The sequence below is a fragment of the Meriones unguiculatus genome, chromosome 6 (assembly GCF_030254825.1).
Source record: "Meriones unguiculatus strain TT.TT164.6M chromosome 6, Bangor_MerUng_6.1, whole genome shotgun sequence".
In the NCBI taxonomy this organism is placed as follows: domain Eukaryota; kingdom Metazoa; phylum Chordata; class Mammalia; order Rodentia; family Muridae; genus Meriones; species Meriones unguiculatus.
The window spans coordinates 84,233,208-84,257,928 of record NC_083354.1 but is presented as its reverse complement, the minus strand read 5'-3'; the positions used below and the strand labels follow the sequence as shown (position 1 = coordinate 84,257,928).

The following is a 24,721-nucleotide window of genomic DNA, read 5'->3' as shown; positions in this document are numbered from 1 at the left end:
ATTTCTAGTTGCTTCATGAAGGCAAAGTCTCCATTTCTGCAAAAGCTTCCGTAATTAGACACTGGTCTTTGCCTCTAAAAAGAAAAACATTGAGGACACAAATCTAGAGAGAAGTTTGACTCTATGTCCATTTAGCTAAAAAACGGTAGTAAGTTCACGCTGGAGCCCTTGAGCGCTTCAACAATTCGTATCTTTGTATCCACAGAGTAGTCCAGCACTCGGGACTGGGCAGAGCAGTGTCTTTGTTCAGTAGATGGCGGTTAGCATGGAAACTCAGAACTTGACAAAGTACAGAGAATGGGAGTTGGTGGAGTGCTCATCCATAAATGGGCCATCTATTTCACACCCTTCACAGAGGTCAAAGGACAATCTCTGAAGCATGTCAGAAACACTGCAAGCACCAGAGGAGCATACTAAGGGTGTCTTGTGGACATGACAAGACCCCTGAGGTCACAGATTCACACTAGTTGTGGTTGTCTGCACAGGACCAGCATACAACCAAGCCAGTGAGCATTCCAGCCTGGGTGAGGGAGGGGCTGCAGAGTCTCAACCCCTCACTGAGGAGCTATTGACAGCTGATGGCTTCTAAGGGAGGGTCGGCTTTCTTTAAGGGTGTGGCCTCTGGTAGGCCAGCCAGGCTCCAGGGGAATGCCACATACCCAGTGGGCTATTTAAAAAAAAAAAAAAATTGGGAAAAGAGTGAGTTATTTAAAAAGCAGGGGTTGGGGGGAGATCTTGGAGGAGTTGGAGTTGGGAGTGACTGGGTAAATATGACAAAAATACATTGTAAAAAATTTCTCAGAGAATTAGTAAAAACACTACATTTTAAAAGCCGTGCCTAAAGGAAAAGCTATTCTAATCTGAGAGGGAAATGATGCTTGTGATGGAAGATGTCTTCATATTTAATTAAATGAAACACTTTTTTATTTGTGACTTTTTTTTTTTTTTAACAGAGTCCACAGAGAAGGAATGAGGTGAAGCAAGTTGCCTGGACATGGTAACTGCTCTGAAGCATCTTTGTTAATTTCACTATCGAGCTGCCTCTAACCGCAAATCCAATCTCTACTCACATCAGCGTGCAAGTAACCCACAAATTTATTCCTCAAAGAGAGACTTTTGGTTCTAAATGTAGTCCATTTTAAAAATACTCGATATTGCCAAAACATTTCACATTATTCCTAAGGATTCATCTCACATACATTTTTTCCCTATCTTTATTTCTTATTTACTTGTTATCTATCTATTTGTTTATTTGTTATCTATCTGTTTATCTATTTAGAGATAGGATCTCACTGTGTAGCCCTGGCTGTCCTGGAACTCTCTAGTGGACCAGACTGCCTTCAAACTCAGTGATCCACTTGCCTCTGCCCTGCACATGCTGGGGTTAAAGGTAGGTGCCACTGTGCCTGGGCTTTCTTTATCTTTTTTTAAAATTTTAAAATGAAATGTATGTATGTATGTACGTGTGTGTGTGTGTGTGTGTGTGTGTGTGTGTTTGTGTTGTATATTATATGTATGTTGGAAGAAGGGCACTTGCCAAGGTGAATGTCCAGAAGTAAAAGGATAACTTGTGGGAATCAGTTCTCTCCTGCCCTGTGAGTTCTGGATGCTAAGACTCTGGTCATCAGGCATGGTGACAAGCACTTTCCCACCCTGGACCATCTCACTGATTTACACTATCTCTCTAGATGTACTTTAAAAAAGGGCCATGTTGACTACTAACAATTTTCATATTCATAGATATTAAATGAACCAAAGCCATGTTAATTTCAAAATCAGATTTGGCTAATGTATCTGAAAAGCAGTTGGTTTTTGAAGATTAAGCAGGTAATGAATTATGCTTGTAACTAGAAATTGTGTGCTCCAGTGCACCTCAGACGGAAGCATTGGTCACTGTGGTGTGGAGTCATAAGATAGTTCAGTTAACAAATGCTTATTGGCTAGGGCCTAATACCTCTCACTCACACTGGGCTTCAGGTGCCCACTCCCTCAAGGACCAGGAGTGGACAAAAGCTTCACAAGAAGACGAACAAAGCCAAGAAATCTGGGCTCGGAGAATCCTGTGGAGACTGATGCACCAACCAAGGTCAATGCATGGAGAGGACCCAGACCCCTTGCTCATATGTAGCTGATAGGCAGCTCAGTCTCCATGTGAACTCCCTAGAAAGGGGAGCAGAGGCTTTCTCTGACATGGACTCTTCTGCTCACTCTTTGATTACTTCCCCCTGGCAGGGTGGCCTTCCCAGACCACAGAGGAAGAGCATACAGACAGTCCTCATGAGACTTGATAGTCTGGGGTCAGATGGTAGGGGAGGAGGGCTCTCCATTTCTGAGGACAAGGGGATGAGGATAGAAAGAAGAGGGAGGGAGGGTGAAACTAGAAGGAGATGAGGGAGGGGATTACAATGGGGATGTAAAGTGAGTAAATTATAAAAAAATTTAAAATAATAAGTTAAAAAAACCCAAATGCTTATTAAATTAATGCATGCATCTAGGAAAGCACCAATCAGAAAGAAGTGAAACCTGGCTCTTTGTCTCTGTTGATAAAGGAATTTAGCCAAGGCAGAAATCAGAATCTCCTGGTATGCTTTTCAGTTACTTTAGGTTGTACCTTAGATAAACAGAAATTACTGAGCTAGGGCAGCTAATTTTCTTACACTACTGAGATCAACCACAGTGACATTTCTGTTGCTTTCCAAATAGTCACTAGCAGTACTTAGAGAAGGGCAGAGGAGGACCAAGGGACCCCAGTCATATCAGACCTGGGTCTGTACTCTGGCACAATTCCTGTCTGCTTCACCCTCTATCCCTGTTTGATTAATGTTTTACTTCAACTGTGCATCTAACTAGGTTTGTTGTTGTTGTTGTTGTTTAAACACTTAAGGCAGATTGATTGGAGCAGAACATTTAAGAAACATTATTTCAGAGTAAAAAATAAACAAGATCTGTTTCTGAAATGATACCCTGGCTTGTAAAGATAGGAAATCAGTCAATTAACGTTTGCTCTAGCAATTAAAATTGACATCAGCCCAACCAAATGGCAACAAGATAGCTGTTCAGTGCCAAGTGTCTGACTGAAAAAAAGTCCAGGTTAATAAGGCTCCAGCCTGAGCATTTGTCAGAGAGGGCCAGAGAAACATAGTCCCTTCTCATATTGGTGAGTCATGTTATCAACTAAAAGAAATAAATCAATGCCCATAGAAGGACCTCCACAAATTCAAAATGGTGAGTACACAGTTCTCTTCCATCCCAGATTCCTAAGCATCTGGCCACTACCTCTTCTAAGCCTACAGCTTTCACCTTTGCTCTGATGAATAAGAGCAATGCTTAGAAGGAAACATATCTATATAGACCATGCTTTTGCATAAGAGGGAATTCAAGCCTTACATTCTCCATGGGAAACATATACCAAGACTAACTGAGTAAAACGCCAGTCACTCACTGGCATAATTTTCCTTAGTGGAAAAAGGATGGGACTGTAAATAAGCCTGGAAAACTGCGAAAACAGATAAACAACCTATCCTATGACCCAGAAATCCCAGTACTTCATTAGAAATCAAGAGGAATGAGAATTTATGCACATATTAATTTTTTACATAAACATTCAATGCAGTGAAAACAAAATAGTCATTAGTCGGATAACCCAAATATTTACCAATGAGTGAATGAATGAATAATAAAAATTATTTGGTCACAAAAAGGACTGGAGTTGTGTTAGTGATAAAGTCCATCCTATAATCCCAAGTTCTCAGGAAGGAGTAAGTTGGGAAATCATAAATGTAAGTATTAAGGAAAACAAACAAAAAGCTAAAAAAAGTTATTTAGAAAACAAAGAAATCTGATAACACTGTAGTATGTATGCACCTTGATAATATACTAAGTGAAAGAATCAAGTCACACAAGAGTAAGTAAATACCAAATACACTGATGAGGCAAACTCGCAAAGGAAAATGTTGCTTTGGGTCACAGGATGGAGAGGTGAAGGGAGCTGGAGGGTGTTAGCTAAAGAGTTAGGAGAGGACAGGAACCCCACAAGGGGAGCAACAGAAACAGAAAATTTGAACAGAGGGCTCTTCCCAGAGACTCATACTCTAACCAAAGGCATGGAGATAACCTAGAACCCTTGCACAGATGTAGCCCATGGCAGTTCAGTGTCCAAATGGGTTCCATAGTAATGGGAAGAGGGATAGGACTCTTCCTCTGATAGGACTGTTCTTTGATCACCTCCCCCTGAGGGGGGGAGCAGCCTTACTAGGCCACAGAAGATGACAATGCAGCCACTCCTGATGTGATCTGATAGACTAAGATCAGAAGGAAGGAGAGGAGGACCTCCCCTGTCAGTGGACTTGGAAGGGGCATACATGAAGAAGGGGGAAGGAGGGTGGGATCGGGAGGGGAGGAGGGAGGGGCTTATGGGGGGATACAAAGTGAATAAAGTATAATTAATAAAATAAAATTAAAAAAGAGTTATGGGCTTCTTGAAGGGATAATTTAAAAAGTCTAAAATTGATTGCAGTCGCATAACTATGAATGCACTGAAAATAGTGGACAATACAGTGTGTACGGGTGAACACTGTGACTCAGATCCCCAAAAGGCTGTTCTGAAAAACAAAAACGAAAACGACACCCAAGAGCCTTCTCTTCATATCAGCAAACTGCCAGGTGAAAAATGAAAAGTGTGCAGCAGTACTCAGACTCTTCCTTCTGTGTGTGTGCAAGGAACGAGTGAGTGGAATTCATGTTCTCATTGTTTGTGTTTGAACAACCAGTAAGAAAAACACCCCAAAACCCAGGTAAGTGGGTACCTGTGAACATGATATGATGTTTTCAAACGTAACCAGTTTCCATGGAGGCAACTCAATGCTGACACATAACAGATCTCCTTGTGGACTCCATGCTGCCCCGTGTAGACGTACAAACTGCACAGTCTTAGGTATGGGGACCCATCTAGTGTCCTCTCATTAAAATGATTTCAGAACACTCTAGTACATAGATATGCTTACACCTAAATCCCGGCACACAGAGCAAATTTTCAAAATGTGGGATTGCTGTACTAGGCCCTGACCATGTAACACTCCTTAAGGAAAGCCTATCTCTTCCAGCTGACAGTCAGTCAAAGCAGCTGGACGAATTCATGGAAGCCTAAACGAAATGATTGAACCAAATACACTTAAAAATAAAAAGCTCCAACGAAAACCTTGAATTTTCCCATTTCCTTATAGATGCCACGCAAAGGGAAGCATCTTTATATATAATTTAGACAAAACCTGCATGGCATATTCTACATTTGTTGTGGAACTTGAGAAAAGGAAGCCTCCTTTTAATAAGCATGAATTGATCTGAATTCATTATGTGGGTCTTCCAAGTGCTGCACACATTTAAAATGACCTTTTAGGCTCTTGAAGTAAAAGGACAAAGAGAATGTGATTCAATTAAGATACACATAAAGTAACGAGATTCAATTATATTATTTGAATTCCCAGAAGGAACTGTTGTTTAAAAAGAGAGAGAGAGAGAGAGAGAGAGAGAGAGAAAGAAAACACTAGGGACATTGGCAGCATTTACTTGTGTGAAGTTTTAATGATGTGAGGTGACGCACCCAAGTGTTCAGGGAACACAGCGCTATGTTTGGATGTGGGCCACTCTCTCCTGCCCACCTTCCACCCTCTCCTGCTCACTTTGAAGTTCTTTTTGAGTGATACTGTTCAGGGGTACTGTCATCTCCAGTTAAACAGAAGATGTTTCTTGGCAGGACAATCCCTGCTTTGCTGTGCTTTAGGAATGGTAGATACTTACAAAATGTTACAGTTGGTAGATAATAACTTACAAAATGTTACAGCTGGTGGATGGAATAGTTATGCACATATCTTCAGTCAATGCAGGGATGTTGAAAGAAGGACAATCTGATATACTTCCTGCTATAACTTTCACTCCGTTTTGTTTTTGTTTGGCATCGTTTTCTTATTTTTAGGTTAGAAAATACTGGAGAGATGAGGGCTGATCCCAGAAAGTTGATGCACACGGTGCTCAAAGAAGAGCTGGTTCATACAGAGCACACAGACGTTTGGTGTCTGCGCTCAACAGAATCCATTTTCAAACTATATAAGGAAGGCCTGAGCAAAGTCCACGCTATTTTCCACACAGTCTGCCCAGCCACTGAGAGATCTACGCCTGGCTTTTGATACGTGGCTCTCTCCCACCTCCCCTGATCAATGCTGAGTAACTGAAGCTCACTGCTGCTGTCTTCTGTGTCTGTGTGTTTGTTGTTTGTTTGTTTTCTGCAGGCAGATACTATTATCACATTATCAGTGAATGACTTCGACAACTGGTTCAAAGGATTCTGCACTTGCATGGCATTCTCAGATCCTTGCTCTGAATTACTTCCTTTCTTTTGGTCAAGTTTTGTTTTGTTTTGTTTTGTTTGGGGGTGTGTGTTTCCAGTCTACTAGGGCACCCAAGAAAAAGCTAATTTCAGACAATGGGTCAGGGAGTCAGAGGCAGTAGCAATGTGGCTTTCCAATAGGAATCTGTCGGTGAGGTCGGTACAGACACTCGTTTGAAGACAACACATTTCTTTCTGAAGTGGCTGAAAAGGCGACCCTCTTCCCATTGCTCATCTTGCAGGCCAGTCAAGACTACACCACTTCTCCTGTCTCTGCACTTCCTAGACTGAGTCCTTCAGTATTCAACACTTCCTGACCCTCCCTACTTGAGGACATCTGCAGGACACACACACACAGGCACATACATTTTAACTGAGCACCTTGTGTTTTCCTGGAGCTATTCTCAACCACAATTTGACATCTAAAATTGTTTTACTTATTGAATTGTGAAGGTTGGTAATGAATGGAAAGAGTCACCTTTTCATATCCGGAGTCCAGCATACAAGAACGACTAAATGTATATCTGTTTATATAGAAACTACCCTATTCAAAACTGTGGGCAATTATCCTAAACAAAAGTCTTACCATTGAGTTATTTTGCATATAGAAGTAGTTATGTCTTTTATCCACTCAAGACATATTGTAGGCTATCGTTAAACCTTACGCACATTTAAAAACAAAGCATAAAGGATTGTTGTCTATAAGTACTGCTTTTATAAACAATATGTATCTTTTTAGGAAGAATGTGTAAATCAAAGTCCAATATAGATTGGGGTAGAAATAGCACCGCTTTGTTTTTATTAGACTTCTAAATTTAACCAAATTAAAAACTTAGATTAAACCAAGAGTCACATTTGGTTTAGTTTTCAAATTAAACACTATTTAGGTTTTACTTTAATGATATTTTGTTACTACACCGTCTGCTATTGTCAATATAATATTAGAACATTATATGTTGGGAAGTCTATGTTTTATTTGGAATGATATACCATTTTTAAGTGGATAGTATTCACCTATACTGAAGTATTAAATTGTGCCAACACTAACATGAAGTTGGACATACAGACATGGCAATATTAATAAATTTTTCCTCCTGAAAATGGCAGAATGACAACTACTTGCTTACTCACTGCTTTTTGATTTATGTACACCATTTTCTTGCATGTTTTGAAATGTTTGTTTTCTTTATTTCCTTCACAATGCAGAGAGCAGTTTGTCCACACTGCCTTACCTACCCTCTACAGGATTTGTACATATCCAGATATCTTCCAGATTAGAACTCAGTCACGTGGGTCTGAAATTTACAAGGAAGTGTCCATCTATACAATATTTACAAGCCAGTTAGTAAGATTAGAGTGTCTAAAGTCTTTTGGCACTAAAAGAATTTGGTGCAAATATATTTATGAAGGCCAAATGACGCACACAAGTATGAGTTCTGCTTTCTCCGTCTTTTATGCACACACAGATGGCACAAGTCATGGAAGCACATGTCTTTGGAACTTTGAAAAAATTATCCAGCTTATTTTTAGTAAATTATCTAAAGCTGTGGCTACTGGAGATTCAACCTCCTTTTTTTTTTTTTTTTACTTCTAATAAATGAATGGTAATTTAAAAGAATGAAAGTCATTAATTTATACACAGACGCATTAACAATTTACAAAAATTTCGAATCACCAACAAAACAGAAATAGAAGAACACACTGACAAAGCACCGAAAAGCTAAGAGGAGGATTCCTTAAATGGCGGAAGTGAAGGGATATAAGAGTGTCAGGCAACACTCTATAACAAAGTCATCCAGCTTCCTTCTGAACTCTGAAGTGCAGCGCAGGGGAACTGCCCACGTTAGTACTGAAAAGGCAGCACAGATCAGGTGGTACAGCTTCAGAAGCCAGAGAGTGTCAAGGAGGGTCTATAGCGCTGGGGCTCCAATAGTGCAGCAACGTTAGAGTACCACAGGAATGACGGAAGCATGGATTGATGTCACTCATTGCCAAAGTCCACTAATCATTTGATATCTTTTTCGCAAACGAGGTGCTTTTCTTTTCTTTTTTCAACTGAAAAGTGCCCTATGTAGCAATCTTAATCTTTAACGGCAAGCACTTTCACTGAACTGCAGGATGGCTTTGAAGGTTCTTTCCTGTTTGATCCTAGTTTGAGGAAATGACCTCACTCAGACTAAAGTGGTCACAGATTAACCACTGTCGCAAAAGAATATAGCTGCATCCCTCAGTGGTAATGGTAACAGCAATAGCAATAAGCTTAACTGAGAGATACGGTAAATTGATAGCAAGAGTGAGCTTATTTCCCTTATTAGTTTATTCCCAATTACTTAAACAATTTTCCAAAATCTGAGTGACACATCCATAATTAAAGATATACTGGGGATTATCTGTAGGGACAGATTTTGACAAATTACTTAAAACATTCATTTTATACTTTATTTTTATTTGCAATTCTTTTTTTTAGCCATTTTCTTTTCTGATGTGCCCTACTTATGTTTGCTCTCTATGCATACATTAAAATCTCTTACTTGCTATAGTTTATATCGAAAAGAACTAAAGCCGAAATCACTGCAAAATAAAAAAATAATCCTGCAAATTCTAAACTTGTTTAGATAAAATACGTTTAAATATTTAACTTGGCAGATGCAGCCAAGTTGTACTAGGAGGCTGATGAAACCTATGTAAAAACCATTTATTTAGAATGAAAATATCAAAGAGCATTGATGTCTAGGACCCTGTCACCACCACCAAAGAAAAAAAAAAACAAAAAACCCAACCAAATAACCAAACAACAACAAAAACATCTGTGTGTTTTCACCTGAACAGCTCAACTATATTAAACTTATTGCACATTACCTAGCCTGAATTTAAGTGCTGAGGTTACTAAATCATTCTATTTACCAATGAAATTCTGAAAGGGATGAGAACCCTTTAAACTATAAGAATAGCCTCTCAAAACAAAAAGCCAAGGATACCAGCAAGCAAAATCAGAACTCTTGTACCCCATGGGAATGTTCTACACAGCTACCACCCTACATTTTTAAAAGGTAAGGGCTACACACTGTCTCTGTAACAGCTGCCTGCGTGCCTAGAGGCAGAACCAGCTTTGAAAACATTGCTAACTGAAGCGAGGTAAAATGGACCTTTATTTTGCAAATGATGAACTCATGGAGAGGAGACTTTCTTTTTTTTCCAAGGACTGTAGTTCTTAAAGCTATGGAATTACAGTAAAAGGTCAACTGGCTAGAAATAGTTTGGGTACAATGTTAGAATAAATCGCTTCCTCTGTAATTAAGTATTAAGCCTTAATTTTTCAGCATTCCAAAATATTTGAGTATCAAGTATGGGAAGGTTAAAAACCGTCTTCGCAATGGGAAAAGTTCACAGCATATGCTGGAATGTTAACTTTTGCTCCCTGATTTAAGAGATCAGAGGTCAGTTCTTGTGGGAGATCTAGGAGAAGCTGGTCTCCTTGCAGCTTTGAAATCTGCCTGGATATGACAGCTGTGTTGGACTTCCTAGATGCTCAGGGATGATGAGGTGAACCCACGTCAGGGGTTCCCCATACATCTCTCAGGTGTATGCACTCAGTGCTCCTTAATGCATGACCCGGCTATGCCAAGTGGGAAGTGGACATGTGTAATCGTGTCTGTCTTTTCTTTGGGTACCATTCATCTTTAGCTGGGGATGCTGAAGAGCATTCCTCACACAGCAGACAGTGTTGAGGATGGCTTAAATGTGTAGTTTCTAGAATGAGAACCATAGGAAGGAACAAAGGCTATTCAGACATGTACAGTACCGGACTTTTCAGTAAAGGTGGTAAGCCTGATTGAAAAAACAAACAAACAAACATGGGGATTAAGCAAAAAACCCTCCTAAAGACATTATAACTTCATATCACACAGAGAAAATCCTGTCTTCATGACCTCTTTGGTGCACTCTTTAGCAAAGTGCTGTCTAGTTAAAAATGACAAGTGACAGCAGATTATTACATTCCTTGTCACAGCTGTTCTATAGTGACAATGGGCTGCCTACCAACAGCCTGGGAGGAAGCAAGCCTTGTGCTGGGAACAGAGGTCTATTCCCGAGCAAAGGTGAGCAAGGCCAGTTCACCCTGTAACATACTCCCACAAGTGTCAAGAGAAAAATGGCAGTATTTCCTCCAGAAAGTGGTGGCTCATGTCTGGAGCACTTGGGAGCAGAGGCAGGCAGATCTCTGTGAGTTTGAAGCCAGCCTGATCTACAGAGCAAGTTCCAGGTCAGCCAGTGTTATACAGAAAAACCCTGTCTTGAAAAACAAATTTGCAACGTTTCAAAAATTATATTAGAAAGATACTTAAGGTTTTTCACAAGAGCATAGGCAAGTGGGTTTTCATTCTGAATTGGGGATCTCCGAAGGCTGTCCAGATGAAATGTCCACTGGGAGTGAAATGAAACAGCGTATGGACTAGAAGTTGCATTCAAATAGTTGTACAGTGACGGTAGTTACCATTTAAGTGGCCCTGTGATCTCGTAATAGTTCTATGCATATGGATGCAACTGTTAAATTTATGCTTCATTTTAAAAATCAGCCTGGCCTCTAGGGATAGAGCCTACTATCCCTACACAGCAAACTCCTGCTTTATTACTGAGCTGCAGGCCAGTATGGTAAGAACAGTTTCAAATTAGCCTATCCCCGTGTCTTACATTGTGTTATATAGTTTTGCAAATAGTACTTCCAAATTTCTGTACCAAATAAGAGTTGTCTTGCTTAACCATACATCAGCAGGGAGGAGTGAGCCTTGGGCTACACCCAAACATCATTTTTTAAGGGGTTGAGGGAGGCAAACATAATAAGAAGACCCTCTCTATGCAGAGAGCGGACAGTGGCTCAAAGCTAAGGCCAGGGATTTCTAGGTCCTTGTAAGACTACTTTTAACCTGGGTTGTGATTAGAGATGGGGCTCTTGCTAATTAAGAGTTACCTGTTTCCCCTTTTCATTTATGCTCAGACTAGTGACAGGTAATCAAAGCAGCGTCACAAAACACAGGTATGTGGTGCTCACCGTGTTTCCGTGAGAGCAATTTCATTTGCATGTCAATTTAAGAGTTTGTAGGGAGATCCTAACCCAACACACAGTGCGCTTTGCTAAGCACGACACAGTGGCATTGTTACACTTTTGGTAATTATTCACAATGAGTAGATATTTAGAGGGTATAGAATGGTAATAGCCTGTTATTCACAGTATGTATGGCATTTTTGCCGTCTGTAGTCTTGATGCATGCAGAGCTCATCCTGGAGTGTGTGAGAGGGAGATAGATGAGAGAGGGGACTAGAAGGTGAAAATGACTAAAATTGTCATACACATGTATGAAACAGTTAAAAAATTTAAAAAAAGGTATTATTAAAGCAGCTTGTTTAAATTTTAGAAAAGCGTACGTATGATGCGTGGAAGTCTTTTGGGTATCACACAAATTTGTCTGAGTGACTTCAGCAGGCCTTGACTTTATCTTTTGTAACATGAGGAGGAAAAGGAGGACATGTTACCAGATTTGTTAGGAGGGCGTCATGGGGCAATGAGTACTCTGTCAGGGCAAGTGGCCATATTTGTTTCTGACAAGAGCATATTAGAAATCCAGAGCTGTTGGCACACACCTTTAATTGTAGTGCTTAGGAAGCAGAGGTAGACTGATCTCTGGGAGTTCCAGGTGTGCCTGACCTATATAGTGTGTTCCAGGCTAGCCAGAGCTACACAGTGATGCCCTATGTCAAACTAAAAACAATAAATAAACAAATAAACATAGAAGATATACCAGGAAAGGCGATTTTTGGAATTTCAAGACATAAACTACAGGTATTTACTTAGCTATGTGACTTGCAAAAATTTAATGATCAGAGCACAGTTTTTGTGGTGGGGTGAAATGATACCACATTCCTTTTAGAGGATGGCTCAGGCCTTGATCTCTACAGTGCCCACTTGTAGGAAGTTATGAGAGCTAGCATGTTGGTTCAGCAGATAAAGGGACTTACATGATGCAAGGTGAGAAACTCCTGTGAGATGTCCTTTGACTTTCACACATGTGACATGGCATATGCACACACACACACACATCACACATACACAAACACAGATACACTCACACATGAGAGAGAGAGAGAGAGAGAGAGAGAGAGAGAGAGAGAGAGAGACTGAGGTCACGTTAGAACTATGGCATGGTCACTATCACAGACCTGAGCATAAGCCTTAGATTTGCATTAAAGTCCACTACAAATAATAGTAAAAATCACCTTCATATATTTGCTGAAGTAGATTAGTTTTCAGATCCCTATTTTGTTTCAAGACATGCTTTAGAGTTAATTTTTTTTTTGCCAACAAAATCATTTACTATTTAAGCCTTGCTAATGGTTCCACTGGACCAGAAACTAACAAAGAGCTACCAGTGGCTAGCTGGGGCTAAGGGTGGGGAGAAATAGATTATAGGTTATGCTCTGTGGTCCCATTTATTTAAAAGAGTTTATGGTTCTCCAAACTGGTCCAATGCCAGAGAGGAAGAAAACAGTGCAATTTATAGTCTGGCCAGAGGAGGAGGGTCAGTGAGCTGAGTGAGTCAGGAGGAATAAGCCAGCTCTCCAAAGGATGGAGTTGTGTCAAAGTCCATGCTCTATTTCTATGGACTAGTCAATGTCCACTCCGTGGTTGAAGGACTGGATACAAAACTTGGGAAAGAAGACTGTCAAATAAGCAGAAAAAGGAAACGCGCTTTTAGATGCACATGTTAGCAGGAGCTGCTTGAACTATGGAGGATGGGAAAGGAAGGCTTAAGTAACAGCTTGCTGACCACTTTTTGTTAATACAACCAAGGAAAAGCAGATATTGCTGAGGTTTAGATAGTGAGGGAAAACAGACCATCAAGGGCAAAAGCAGAAGCCACAGGGAAAGTTTAACTTCAGAGAGACCAGGGTTTTCCTCAGCTGCATGATTTTACTAGCTCTGCAGCTTCAGTTTTATCCCATACAGTTGCTGTGGTGGCACCAACTTCGAGGCCTGACAAGTACCAGATGCTCAGGACATTGTAGCTATCATTCTTCCTTGGTTCCCACACAACTACTATAGTAGATTCAGGAAACACTGTCCCGAGCTGGCCTGATCTATGTGGGCATAGATCAGGTCCCTGCAGTTTTGAGACAAAGTTGCAGCTGCAGAGAAAACGTTACAGCCAGGAGAGGCTTCTGACATGCTAGAATGCTACTGGCGGCATGATGACATAGTTTACAGTGACATTCCGAGTAAAATGGTGTTATGTAAGGTCTAAGACACAAAGGGTAAGCTCTGTGCCGCATTGTAGTGGGGTGACATCATGGATACTCAGAATTATAATCTGGATTCTGCATATACATAAATGTTTCACATAAATTAATTACACAGAAATGGAATGACTCATCTCGGATGTATTTTAAACTCGAGGAAAAATTTAGGTACAATGGAGGCAGTCTTATCTAGGAGGTCTGAAAACAATCATGTACAGAAATTACATCTAATGAGACATTTAGTGAGTCACATTGGTGTCACTGACAGTTAGGAAGGAATATCTTAAAATACAGAATGAAAAGAGGGTAGGAACACCAACGTTCAGATGCCAGGAAAGAGACACTTAGGTGCCCTTTTAGCTGCTGGTAACAAGGAGCAATGTAAACTTCACGTGTAAACAAAGCTTCCTGGTCCTGTGGATTCAAAACATCATGACTAGGGTGTGAGAGTGGGTCAGGCCTCATCCCATCACTCAGAAGAATGAGGAAAAAGGATGTGAATTTGAGGCCAGCCTGAGCTATATAACAATTCAAGGACAGCCTAAGTTACATAGGGAGATCTTATCTAAGAAGAGAAAAGTCAACAAGCCAACTAGGGAACCAAACAAACGAAAATGTCAGGAGTGTGTGTGTATGTGTGTGTGTGTGTGTGTGTGTGTGTGTATGTGTGTGTATACTATTTTCTAACTCAAGTGCTCACTTGCCAGTAGTGTGATTAGGAAGGTAGAAGGCCATTTCCACCTCGGGATAGAGTCCTTTTACCAGTGCCTCTCTGGAATGTTTCCTAACCTTTGGCCTTACTTTTCCAGCTCTTCCCCTGACATTGCTCCGTTCAGTTTTCCTCATTTTTATTTCAGAGAACAGCTTAACATTTGGCTTCCTTCTCATAGTCACAGCCTCACCCCGCAGCCTGGACGCTGCTAGGAGACCAATCACTTAAAGAAGTTGGGAGACGGCTATAAAACATTTAGAATGTATGCTTCCCCTGTTATGCTAAGAAATTATGGCCACAAGCCCTGCAGTTCTCCCTAATCTTCATTCTGTTGAAGCGCTAGTTCATGCCACAGCTGACTCCACAGAGAGGCACTGCGACCACAGTGGCATGTCTCGGCAACGAACTTCATTAGTTATCTTTACTGTTACAGTTAACAGTACCTCATCCTGTATCCCTGTCTTTGTGACCACACCTAAGCCCTTCCTATAATCCCTCATCCTAGAAAAGATAAGTTTATTTAGGGTGTGTGTGATTGTGAATCCTGTAGCACGTGTGTGTGAAGGTCAGAGAACAACTGGCTCTGGCTCTCACTTCCCATCATTTGGGCACTGGGATTGAACTCAGGGCATCAGCTAACATACTTAACTGCTAAGCCATCTCAGGAGCCAAGAGAACGTCATCTGAATCATCTTCAGCCCTGAAGTATATTGTACCTGTAATATGAACTTTTCCTCCCTTTCTCTCTTTCCTCCCACCTTCCCTCTTCTTCCTCCTTCTCTCCTTCTCCCTCTTTCTTGAACAAGGTCTTACCATGTAGTCCAGACTGACCTCAAAGCTTTCTATCCCCCTACCTCAGCCTCCTGAGTGGAGGATCTCGGGCATGTACCACCGCACCAATTATGTTCACTCTTGGTAAAGACTGAACTTGCGTTGTAATTGTCTTTGCTTTCAGCTAAGTGGAGTATTGCTGGGGGCACCACTGCCCTTCCCTTTCTGCAGACTATTGGATCTCTGTACCTTCAGCAGTACTCTTATCCAGAAGGTCTGCGTGTGTCTCTCAGGCATCTTTCCCGGAGATGTGTGAAAACCCCACAGAGACCTCAACAAAACTCACAGAGACCTCCTGCAGCTTCATTCTCTCCTTCTGCTTAATCTTGCGAGTGCCAATTGCACGGACCCACGAGTAGCCACCCTAACCTTATGATTACGTTCACACCCCAACACCTTCGGTTGCAATAAATCGAATGCTGTGACTGGAGTGCCTGCCAGAGGGACTGACAAGTGGGCCTGCCCGTTTACCTCTGAGAAAGGCAGTTTTAGGCACAGCGTCCAAACCATCACACCCACAGCTCGACGGGAAAGACAAGAGTTCGAGTTAGGCCTCGGTGTTACCACACACGTTAAAAGAGCTGTTCCATTAATCCAAGTCCTTGAGGAAAGTACTGCACAGGGTTCTACGTACTAAGAACTTGATTCGTTAGTGGAAGGTAGAGAGAGTGTGGACAACCTCAGAAGCGACAGCCACAGGAAAGATGCCCTCTCTTCAGAGGTGTTCAGACCCATCAGCATTTCCTTGCCAGTCACCAGGATCAATTCCTGGTCTGTTAGTCACACACATTTTAATGAGTAATGACAATCTCTTTTCTGACAAGTCTAAAATAAACCTTCGAAAGAGAGGCATGAATTAAAACCGATATTAAATATCTTCTCTCTAACTATTCTGTGGTTTCTTTTGTGCCATGTCTATGACTAAGCAGTGGTTCTCAACCCGCTTAATGCTATGACCCTTTAATACAGGTCCTCATGTTGTGGTGATCCCCCACCCCCAACCATAAAATTATTTGCTGCTACATTAAAACTGTTATTTTGTTCCTGTTACAAATTGTAATGTAAATATCTGTGTTTTCCATTGCTCTTCAGCCAGCAATGCATGTTAGGAGCAGGAATAATGACCTAAGTAATTGGATTAAACACATGTACCACATGGCCAAACTACAGAGCACTTTTGACAGTTGTCACTCAAGCAAAATCATTTGTATGTTGGAACTGTATTAAGTATGCAAATTCCATATATTATTCCATTCACCAAGTTTCTAAGATAAAAGATACGGAAGAGAGATTACCTATCTTCCAAAGCTGAAATTTAACTGTGAAACCACCGAGTCTTAGAAATTGCCTTTTCTTTTTTATTTTTCCTATCCTAGAAGAGCTTGCTCAGAACAAAACTAAACTCTTTATCCCACAATTAGAAGGATAAGCTTTGGCTCAATATTCTCCTTGGTAGAACACAGGTGACCTTCCTCAGAGCAGCACGGAATAAAATGGTCTAAATGATATAACTAAAAAGATCTTTCAGATAGACAGTTTACAGTACTCAGCCCCAAACCACATCAGCTATCACGCTTCTAAGAAGATAACTTTTACAGCTTGTGGTACACTTAGCTGTACTCACCAGATGGCCAATTTTGTAGTCACTAAAAATGCTAATTTAACAGACAGTAGAGGGAGGCAACCTGCTGAAGTGAAAAGAACATTATCTTTCAAGTGGACAGACTTGGGTTCTGTTCTGTTCTGTTCCTTCTCTGGCAACCATGAGTCACAGGGCCTTGCCCAAGCCATTTTCTCATCAGTAGAATTTAGATATACCAACTCCCTCCTTTCAGTGGCTTATCGTGTTTTATGCATTGAATTCTCCAGTGTTCTCATTCATGAAAGGCCCTTCATAAAATGAGAGCTAGAAGTAGTGTTTTTACAGGAGCGCAACAATTATCTGTTAAATTATTAAGTAGAGGACAGTAGTAGTACTTGCAACTATGTACAATATGTAAGTTAAGTTGAAACAAGAGCAAATGAAGATGAATTAGGTGGATTATACATAATTTTTACACCAACATATTAATCAGTGATATTATACCTCTCCTCCTTTTTTTTAAATACTCAGTTACAAAACTAGTTCTACTAGTCTAAGCAAATGCTTCTATATGGTGGTCTTGAAGACAAAATAACAATGATCAACCAGCCTGAAATTTTATAACCTTAGGTAAAGAGAGCCAATAAAAAAAACCGAAGTGCAAAAAACAAACAAACAAACAAACAAACAAACCCGAAGTGCAACTGTTTATTGGTCTGAGCTGTGACATGATTTAGAAAATATTATCAGTGCTTTATTGGAATGCTTACCAATTTTGGACCCTGGGGAAATTGTTCATTCATACACACACACACACACACACACACACACACACACACACAAACAATCTTTATATGATATAATATATATATATCATTATATATAAAGATATATATGTGGATATAAAGCTTAGCTTGTTTAAATGTACAATCACATTTTTGTTTGTTTGATTGATTTTGGTTTTTTGAGATAGGCTTTCTCTGTGTAATAGCTCTGGCTGTCCCAGAACTCACTCTGTAGATCAGGCTGGCCTCAAACTCCCAAAGATCCACTTGCCTCTGCCTCTTGAGTGCTAGGATTAAAGGTGTGCGCCACCTAGCTGCACCAGCACATTTTTAATAAAAGAGTCATCAGTGATATTTTCTCCATGAAAAAAAAAAAGAGACCACACAATACGGGATTGCAGTGAAAAGCTCACGCTCTCCCAACTTCCATTAACACTTTTACTCTTTAAAATAACCACTACTTTGGAATAGAGCTTCCAGGGAACCTTCTACCCATAAGCAGAGTTTTATATGCTCAATCATCAGCTTAAAAATGTATTTTGTAAAAGCTGCAGACACACTTAAGGGCAGCAGCTCTTCCACTAGATTACACAAGGATATTAAAGGTAACAAGTGACCACTGGACACTGAGTGTGCACACAGCTGGGGAAGAACAAAGGCCATTTTATTTACAAGTCATTACTTATGTTTTGAAGGCTAATTAATACTGGTTCTTTTACTTAAACTAAACCACACACCTTAATTAAACTAATAAATATTCCTAGAGTATGTTTATGTTGAAGTAACTCAACTTTTGAGACATGTAAAGTTCAAATATTTATGGAAGTGAAATTCCATATTTGGGTGCTGGAGAGATTACCCAGGCTCAGTTGCCAGTACCCACGTGACAGCTCACAACTGTCTGTAACTCTCCAGTTCCAGGTGACCCAACACCCCCATACAGACATAAGTGCAGGCAAAACACTAATGCATGTAAAAATAAATAAATCTTAAAAAAGGAAATGCCAGTTTTTATTACATAGAATTTGAAGATTGAATATTGTTATTGAAGCAACAGGAACAGGTGTGCTTCCAAAGCCTTGCCAATGAAATTACTCTTTTTATTAAACTTATGAGAAAAACCAATTGTACATATTGAAGTTTCCTCAACCCATGCTGCAAAAGTGTTAAAGGAATGCTCGAGGATGTGCCATCGTCACTTTTTGCTGGAGCATTTTGTGTATTAGGTACTCAATAAACAGTCACAAAAATGAAAAAGCAACCCTTATAATTTAAAAATCGTATAAATTTAAAATCTGTGACATACATTACAAGACCATAAGTAGAATAATTTCAATTTGACAAAGTTTTAATTAAAACTAAGACTGACATTTTCAATAAGCGGCAGAAAAAGGAGAGTGTGAAATATTTTGAGTCTGATTTGTTAGGCTATAGGTCTGATGAAAGGTATACAACAGCAAGTGAGGGAGGATGGCCTGTTACAACTCATATGGAGGGCAGCAGATAGAAAAAGAACAGGAAGTCATCTGAAGCACTGGATACTTGCTTAAGACAGATAATAAACCCTCCAAAGATAGTCTTTGGGTTTGGGACATTCCTGGAGACAGTAGGCAAATCTGGAGAAAGTAGGCCAGTGAAACAGAAAATAGATTTACATAACTAAAGCAAGATGGTCAAGTCAAAAAAAGAAAAGTAATTGGAATGAAAAAAGGATAAAAGGTAGATTAACAGGTTTCTTTTATGTAAACTCATTTGGGAAAGGACAAGATGGCCAAGGAGCTAGAACATCAGCATTATCCAGCTGAGCTCACCGAGGCTAGTGGAGAGGGGCAGAGAGAGATGTCAAATTTTATGTAACAGAGTGTGAGCATAAGTCCACGTGTGTGTGTGTGTTTGTGTGTTTGTGTGTGTGTGTGTGTGTGTGTGTGTGTGTGTGTGTGCGCGGGATGCTTAAAAATAAACACAAAGTGACAGAACTGTGTTTATAGACTCTGACACTCATAGTCCAAATTACTTGAAGCATACAGTGACATAATTCAAGCCATTAATCAGCATTCTTCGGTCAGGTGTAAGCTTAACCAGAGATGTGTCCACAGTGCAGTTATATCTAAGGGCTCAGTAATGTTAGAATGACACTTAGTTATTGTGCAAAAATCACTTTGACAGCAACACTCTCTGGAGTTTTAAAAGTGACGTGGAAGGACGGACTCATTAGCAAGTCAGCATTTTACATGTATTTTGAGCGGTGGTTCTGCTTCTTATTTATCTCATATAACTTAACATTATGGTCAAAAAACAGTCTATGACAACCACAGAGACACAGGGCATTACTGACTGCTGCCAACCGAAATAAATAAGTTATTGTCAGCTGAGCTCTGGAGCTAAAAATAAGACTGCATGCCATGTGCTAAACTTGAGTTTTGTGTTTGGGATATAAATCATAAATGTGTGGAACCCACTTATATTATGACTGTTTATGTCAGAGGTTTGCATTGGCTACATAAATTTCTGAAAGGATTTTATGTGTTCCCCAGTGATTTTTGTTGTTGTTGGCATGGGGAGCTGGCAAAAATAAAAGGACCTTGTAACTATATCTCTAGCTATAAACTTTTCTTTCAATCAACTCACACAGTTATTGAATGTGCTCTTTGAGAAGGAATGACAAATATTGTAAGAGATAAATTCTTTTTTTTTTGGAATTTATTAAAATTCGCAGAAAAACAACTGAAGGGGCATTCTTGTTTTCAGTCTACTGTGGAGCCCAAGCATAATGGTGGTGAACAATTAGCCATGGACAAAGACAAAAACTGGGTAGCAGTTGCAAATGATTCATGTATTTAGATGTGAGTTTGCTTACAGAATGCATCCTAGGTTCACTGGCTGCCTGATTTCACATTAATTTTTGCTTTTATTTCTCTTATCCAAGCATCATTGCCTCCACAGCCAAGAACTGAGTGGAACTGTTCAGTTACAACTGTTAATATAAACAATCCATAAGATCTCCCTCCGAAGTAGCCATAAAGAATTCTATTAATAGCTATTGCAGACACAAAGCTAACTTTATCGGGAAGTTTTCTTCAAGGGCCATAGGTGTATGAGTGCATCAAATTAGGATTAGGGGGACACAGCAGGATGTGTATTAGATTCCATTGAACTGGACTCACATTTCATTAAAGTATTAGTAACAAAGTAATGATGAGATGATTAAATAATAAGGAACTTGATATGGGTTTAATATCAACATGGCTTTATATTCCAGGTGCTTTTCTATAAGTCATAAAAGATCTCTAGCATGATCCGAACCTTTGCCAGCAGGAAGGCAACATTTACCATAGTCCAAAAAGACAGTGAGAACTGGCAAGCTTTCATATTAAAAACCACTGATTTCTGACTTCTGGCCTCCATTAAAAGTGACTATTAGATAAATTCCCATGGACCACAACGAGTTAAACACACACACACACACACACACACACACCTCTGGACAGAGAAACAGAACAGACAGGTTAAGGGTGCTGCTGATATCTTCTTCCTCACAGCTATAACATCACACCTCATCAGCAATTAACTTGAGTTCTATGTCAGTCTTAAAGGGCAAGAGGGAGAGCGAATAAGTATGGGAGAAAGCACTTTACCAAACTGCCTCCGTAGTCCTCAGGGAACTTGTGGACCTGGATCTTGGCTTCATAATAATGCTCATTTTGAAGAGGGGAGGCAGAAAACGAAAAAGGAAACAGTTTAAGTCTTCTGATCAATAGGCATCCGCTGGCTCTCCACACAGGCTCTGAAGCCCTCCACTGGCGGGGAGGGCTGTCTCCTGCCTCAGCTCTCACTGTTGCGGGCAGCAGGCGGGCTTTCCTCCGTCATGCCCAAGCCCTGGGCTCTTCCGAAGGGAGTTCCTTCTCTGCCTGCCTTGCCAACAGAGGAACTGGATTTTGAATCTCTTCTTCATCTGGGTCACAAGGAGAGCCAGCCCGGTGAACGGGTCACTTCATCTCTCTTCCTCTCTCTCTCTCTCTCTTTGCAATTCCATAACAAGGGACTCAGAGGGTTTCCGCGTGCACTCACTCAGGTAGAGAAAAAGGAAGGTGCCTGGCAGCCCCGGTGACATGCAGAGGGCAAGCTGTCAAGGAAGTTTCATTTCAGGGCGACCAGCCACGGGAACAGCGTTCTCTGCGGGGCAAAGGAGTCTCCCTCCCGGGAAGCACAGCTCGGTAGGCTGGGTGGGCCGAGGTACCTGCCAAGCCAGTCTCCGCTGCGTCCGGAGAACGCGGCGGCTGCTGCTGCTGGTGCTGCGAGTCTTTGTGAATGAGAACTCTGATCCAGCCTCACCAGGCAGAAACTATTCCTCAAGGGCTGGATGACGTCTGTGAGGAGGCAGTTCAAAACATCGCAGGGAAGTGAGAAAGGGAGGAAAAAAAAAAAAAAGCGCCCAACCGGGCCTGGTCAATTGCTGACTTACAAAGCAAAGGGGCGGAACTCTGGATCCCGGGAGCAGGAGAGCAGGGCAGCCACGCAGACAGGAGAAGAGCTCCAGGGACTTCCAGAGCCTCCCCTCCTCTGGAAAAGCAGCTGTCTGTGTTACTCCTGGGAGAGAGACTCCTTCCCCAGAACCTTTTATGTGGCGCACACTCCTAGCCGTTGAAGTTTTCTTCTTTATCAAAATAATAATAATAATAATAATAATAATAATAATAATAAAAGAAACTACCCCAAAGTCACTTTCCTCCCAGAACTGCATGGCAACATGGAAAGCGAAGTTGAAAAGATTTGAGGATAGCATTTTCACATAAAAAATAAAAAATAAAAAAGTCACACTTTAGTACAGAGATGCGTCTGTACCTTGATCATTCAACCAGGCGTCAGGGTAGCTAAGGCTGCCTTGAGTGAGGTGCTGCTGGGCCTTTGAAACAGAAAAGTCGAATGAAGCCTCGCTGGGCAAGTGGCTACCTGGACTCTAGCTGTCTTCAAAACCTGAATTTTCTTTTTTCTTTTAATGACATGTGTGTGTGCCATTGATTTGTGTATTCAGACTTAGACAGCTGGTTCTTAAGAGCCCTTCCTTAAGGAATGGAGCTTTGTGCCATGCCCAGCCTTTTTTTAACTTTCAGGACCTGTGGCTGCCCTGCAGGTAGCATCTGACATGATTGGTGGCACAGTACCAGGTGGCTGGTCCTGAAATCACGTGCACGTAAGCACCACTGACCGGACTCAGTAGGTAGCATTTGTGTATGTTTGCGTTTATAAATACGTAAAAATAATAATCAAAGAAAAAGAATTTGAGAGGGAGTAAGGGGGACATACGGGGAGTTGGGAAAAGGAGCAGGAAGGAGGGTGATGTAATTATATTTTAATTTAAAAATTTAAATATCTAATAAAAACACTCTTCTCTTATGGGAGCTACCCTGCAAGCTGGTTCCAGTTGCTCCTGACAGAAGGAACATTTCCATGCCTTGTCTATCCCTCTGAACATTTACACAAAGGATATATGGTCCCCTGGATGTGCCAACTTCAGTTATGCTGAAGGTGGATTATCAAGTGGAAATAAGCATTCCCAGTCTCCAATGACTTTAAGCCGTGCGGTGCTTCCCCAGTCTGACGTGAGCTTGGTATTTATTTAGCATTTGGAGACAGGATGTTGGAGTGTGGTTGTGACCCACCCAAACAGCTTGGAAAATTGATGTAGAGAGAACGAACGAGGTCGAGGGTGGAGACTGGGGCTTTTATTACAATAACAAGCCCTTCACACCTCGACGTGCATTTGAGATTTTTGTCCTCCCTGGGGACTCTCAGGCTTCATAAAGTAAATGTCAATAAGTTGCTTCCCAATCACTTCCCACGTACTCCTCTCCATACGCCTTTCAGTTTTTCTGCACTGCCCAGGGACAGTCAGTCCTTCTTAGACCCTTAGTATATCTCTCACACATTAGGATACTACATGCAGGCTACCTAAACATATTTCTAGAAGTTTAAAAAAAGCCAGGGAAACTCCTATTTGTGTGTGTGCACGTGCTTGAGTGATGGGAGAGTGAGGTATTCATGAAAGATTTACCCTTATTTATCTTGTGAAGTTAAAAGTGATTAAAAGAAGGAAAAACCTCAAACCAAATGCAATCAAGCAGTTACTTCTCACACGTGTAGAAGCATTTCTCTCACGTTAAGGTTTACCGAATATCTTTTGGTCGTCGTGTAGGGAGAGGACAGTGACCACCAGAGAGCCGTGTGGTAAGCTCTCCAGAAGTAGTCATTCCCATGCCCTTCTGCCTCCAGAGAGGATGCTGCCCCAGTGCGATTACTGACTTTACCGCCACACGCTTCTTTGCCACACACGCTGCAGAAGCGGAAGTGCCTTACTGGTTTTCAATTCCCCACCTTCCAAAAACCTTTCTCAGAAGGCCCGACCACCCAGTGGCTGGGCCTCTAGAGTTCCAGTTTCCTAGGGTCTAATGTACATCCTCCCCACTCACCCAGGAACAAGTGTTGAGCCAGGAATCCAAAAACACGTGCAAATAACCGGCTCTGAGGAATGACACATCAAGATGGCCATCAGAGAGGAGGGGTGTTGATATAAGAGCCTTCAAACTGCAGAGATTTAATTTTTCAGACGTTGTTTCTACTGCTAACACTAACGGTATTGACTGATTTAAATTAAAACAGAATGCCCTTACTCTCTTTGTTAAATACGGTTCCTACCCTAAGATACTTTTTTTTTTCTTTTTCTCATGAAATCTTCTTATACAGTTCCTGGGACCCATAATGCACTGCAACAACTCTCAAGGGAAGTACCTGCAGATATGGTTTAACTCTCTTATTCAACGGTGACTGTAGCAGGTGGAACTGACATTTATCAATACCATGAATTAAATATGAGACATTAACTGACACCGGCTGAATGAGGTATTAATGAGTGAATTTTTGTCTTTTTTCTCAGAGTCTTATTTTACAGTAACCTGCCTAGCCTTCTGCCTCCTCAAGTAACCTTTTCTTTACAGATTATGATAGACAGCATCTGCCTTTCAAGCTGTCAAACACAGATGTCCTGAGAAACATATTATGAGCTAAATATCCAGGCCTGGCTTATGTACTTAAGTTCTGAGCTACAGAGATGCCAGTTCAACTCTTTAGGGAAAATGAGTGTG

At 41.0% G+C, this 24,721-nt stretch overlaps 1 protein-coding gene across 6 annotated transcripts in view; it reads right to left on the bottom strand.

Moving 5' to 3' along the window:
• Positions 1 to 24,721, bottom strand: part of Pde4d (phosphodiesterase 4D) — an 820,129-nt gene that overhangs the window by 230,818 nt on the left and 564,590 nt on the right. The window contains exon 1 of one of the 6 annotated variants that reach the window (XM_060385709.1): positions 21,218 to 21,934. The exons of the other annotated variants lie outside the window; for them this stretch is intronic. Within the exon in view, the coding sequence (XP_060241692.1) occupies positions 21,218 to 21,282 (65 nt within the window). The 5' untranslated portion in view covers positions 21,283 to 21,934. Of the gene's footprint in view, positions 1 to 21,217; positions 21,935 to 24,721 lie in introns of those variants that run through there. 6 annotated transcript variants of the gene reach the window in all.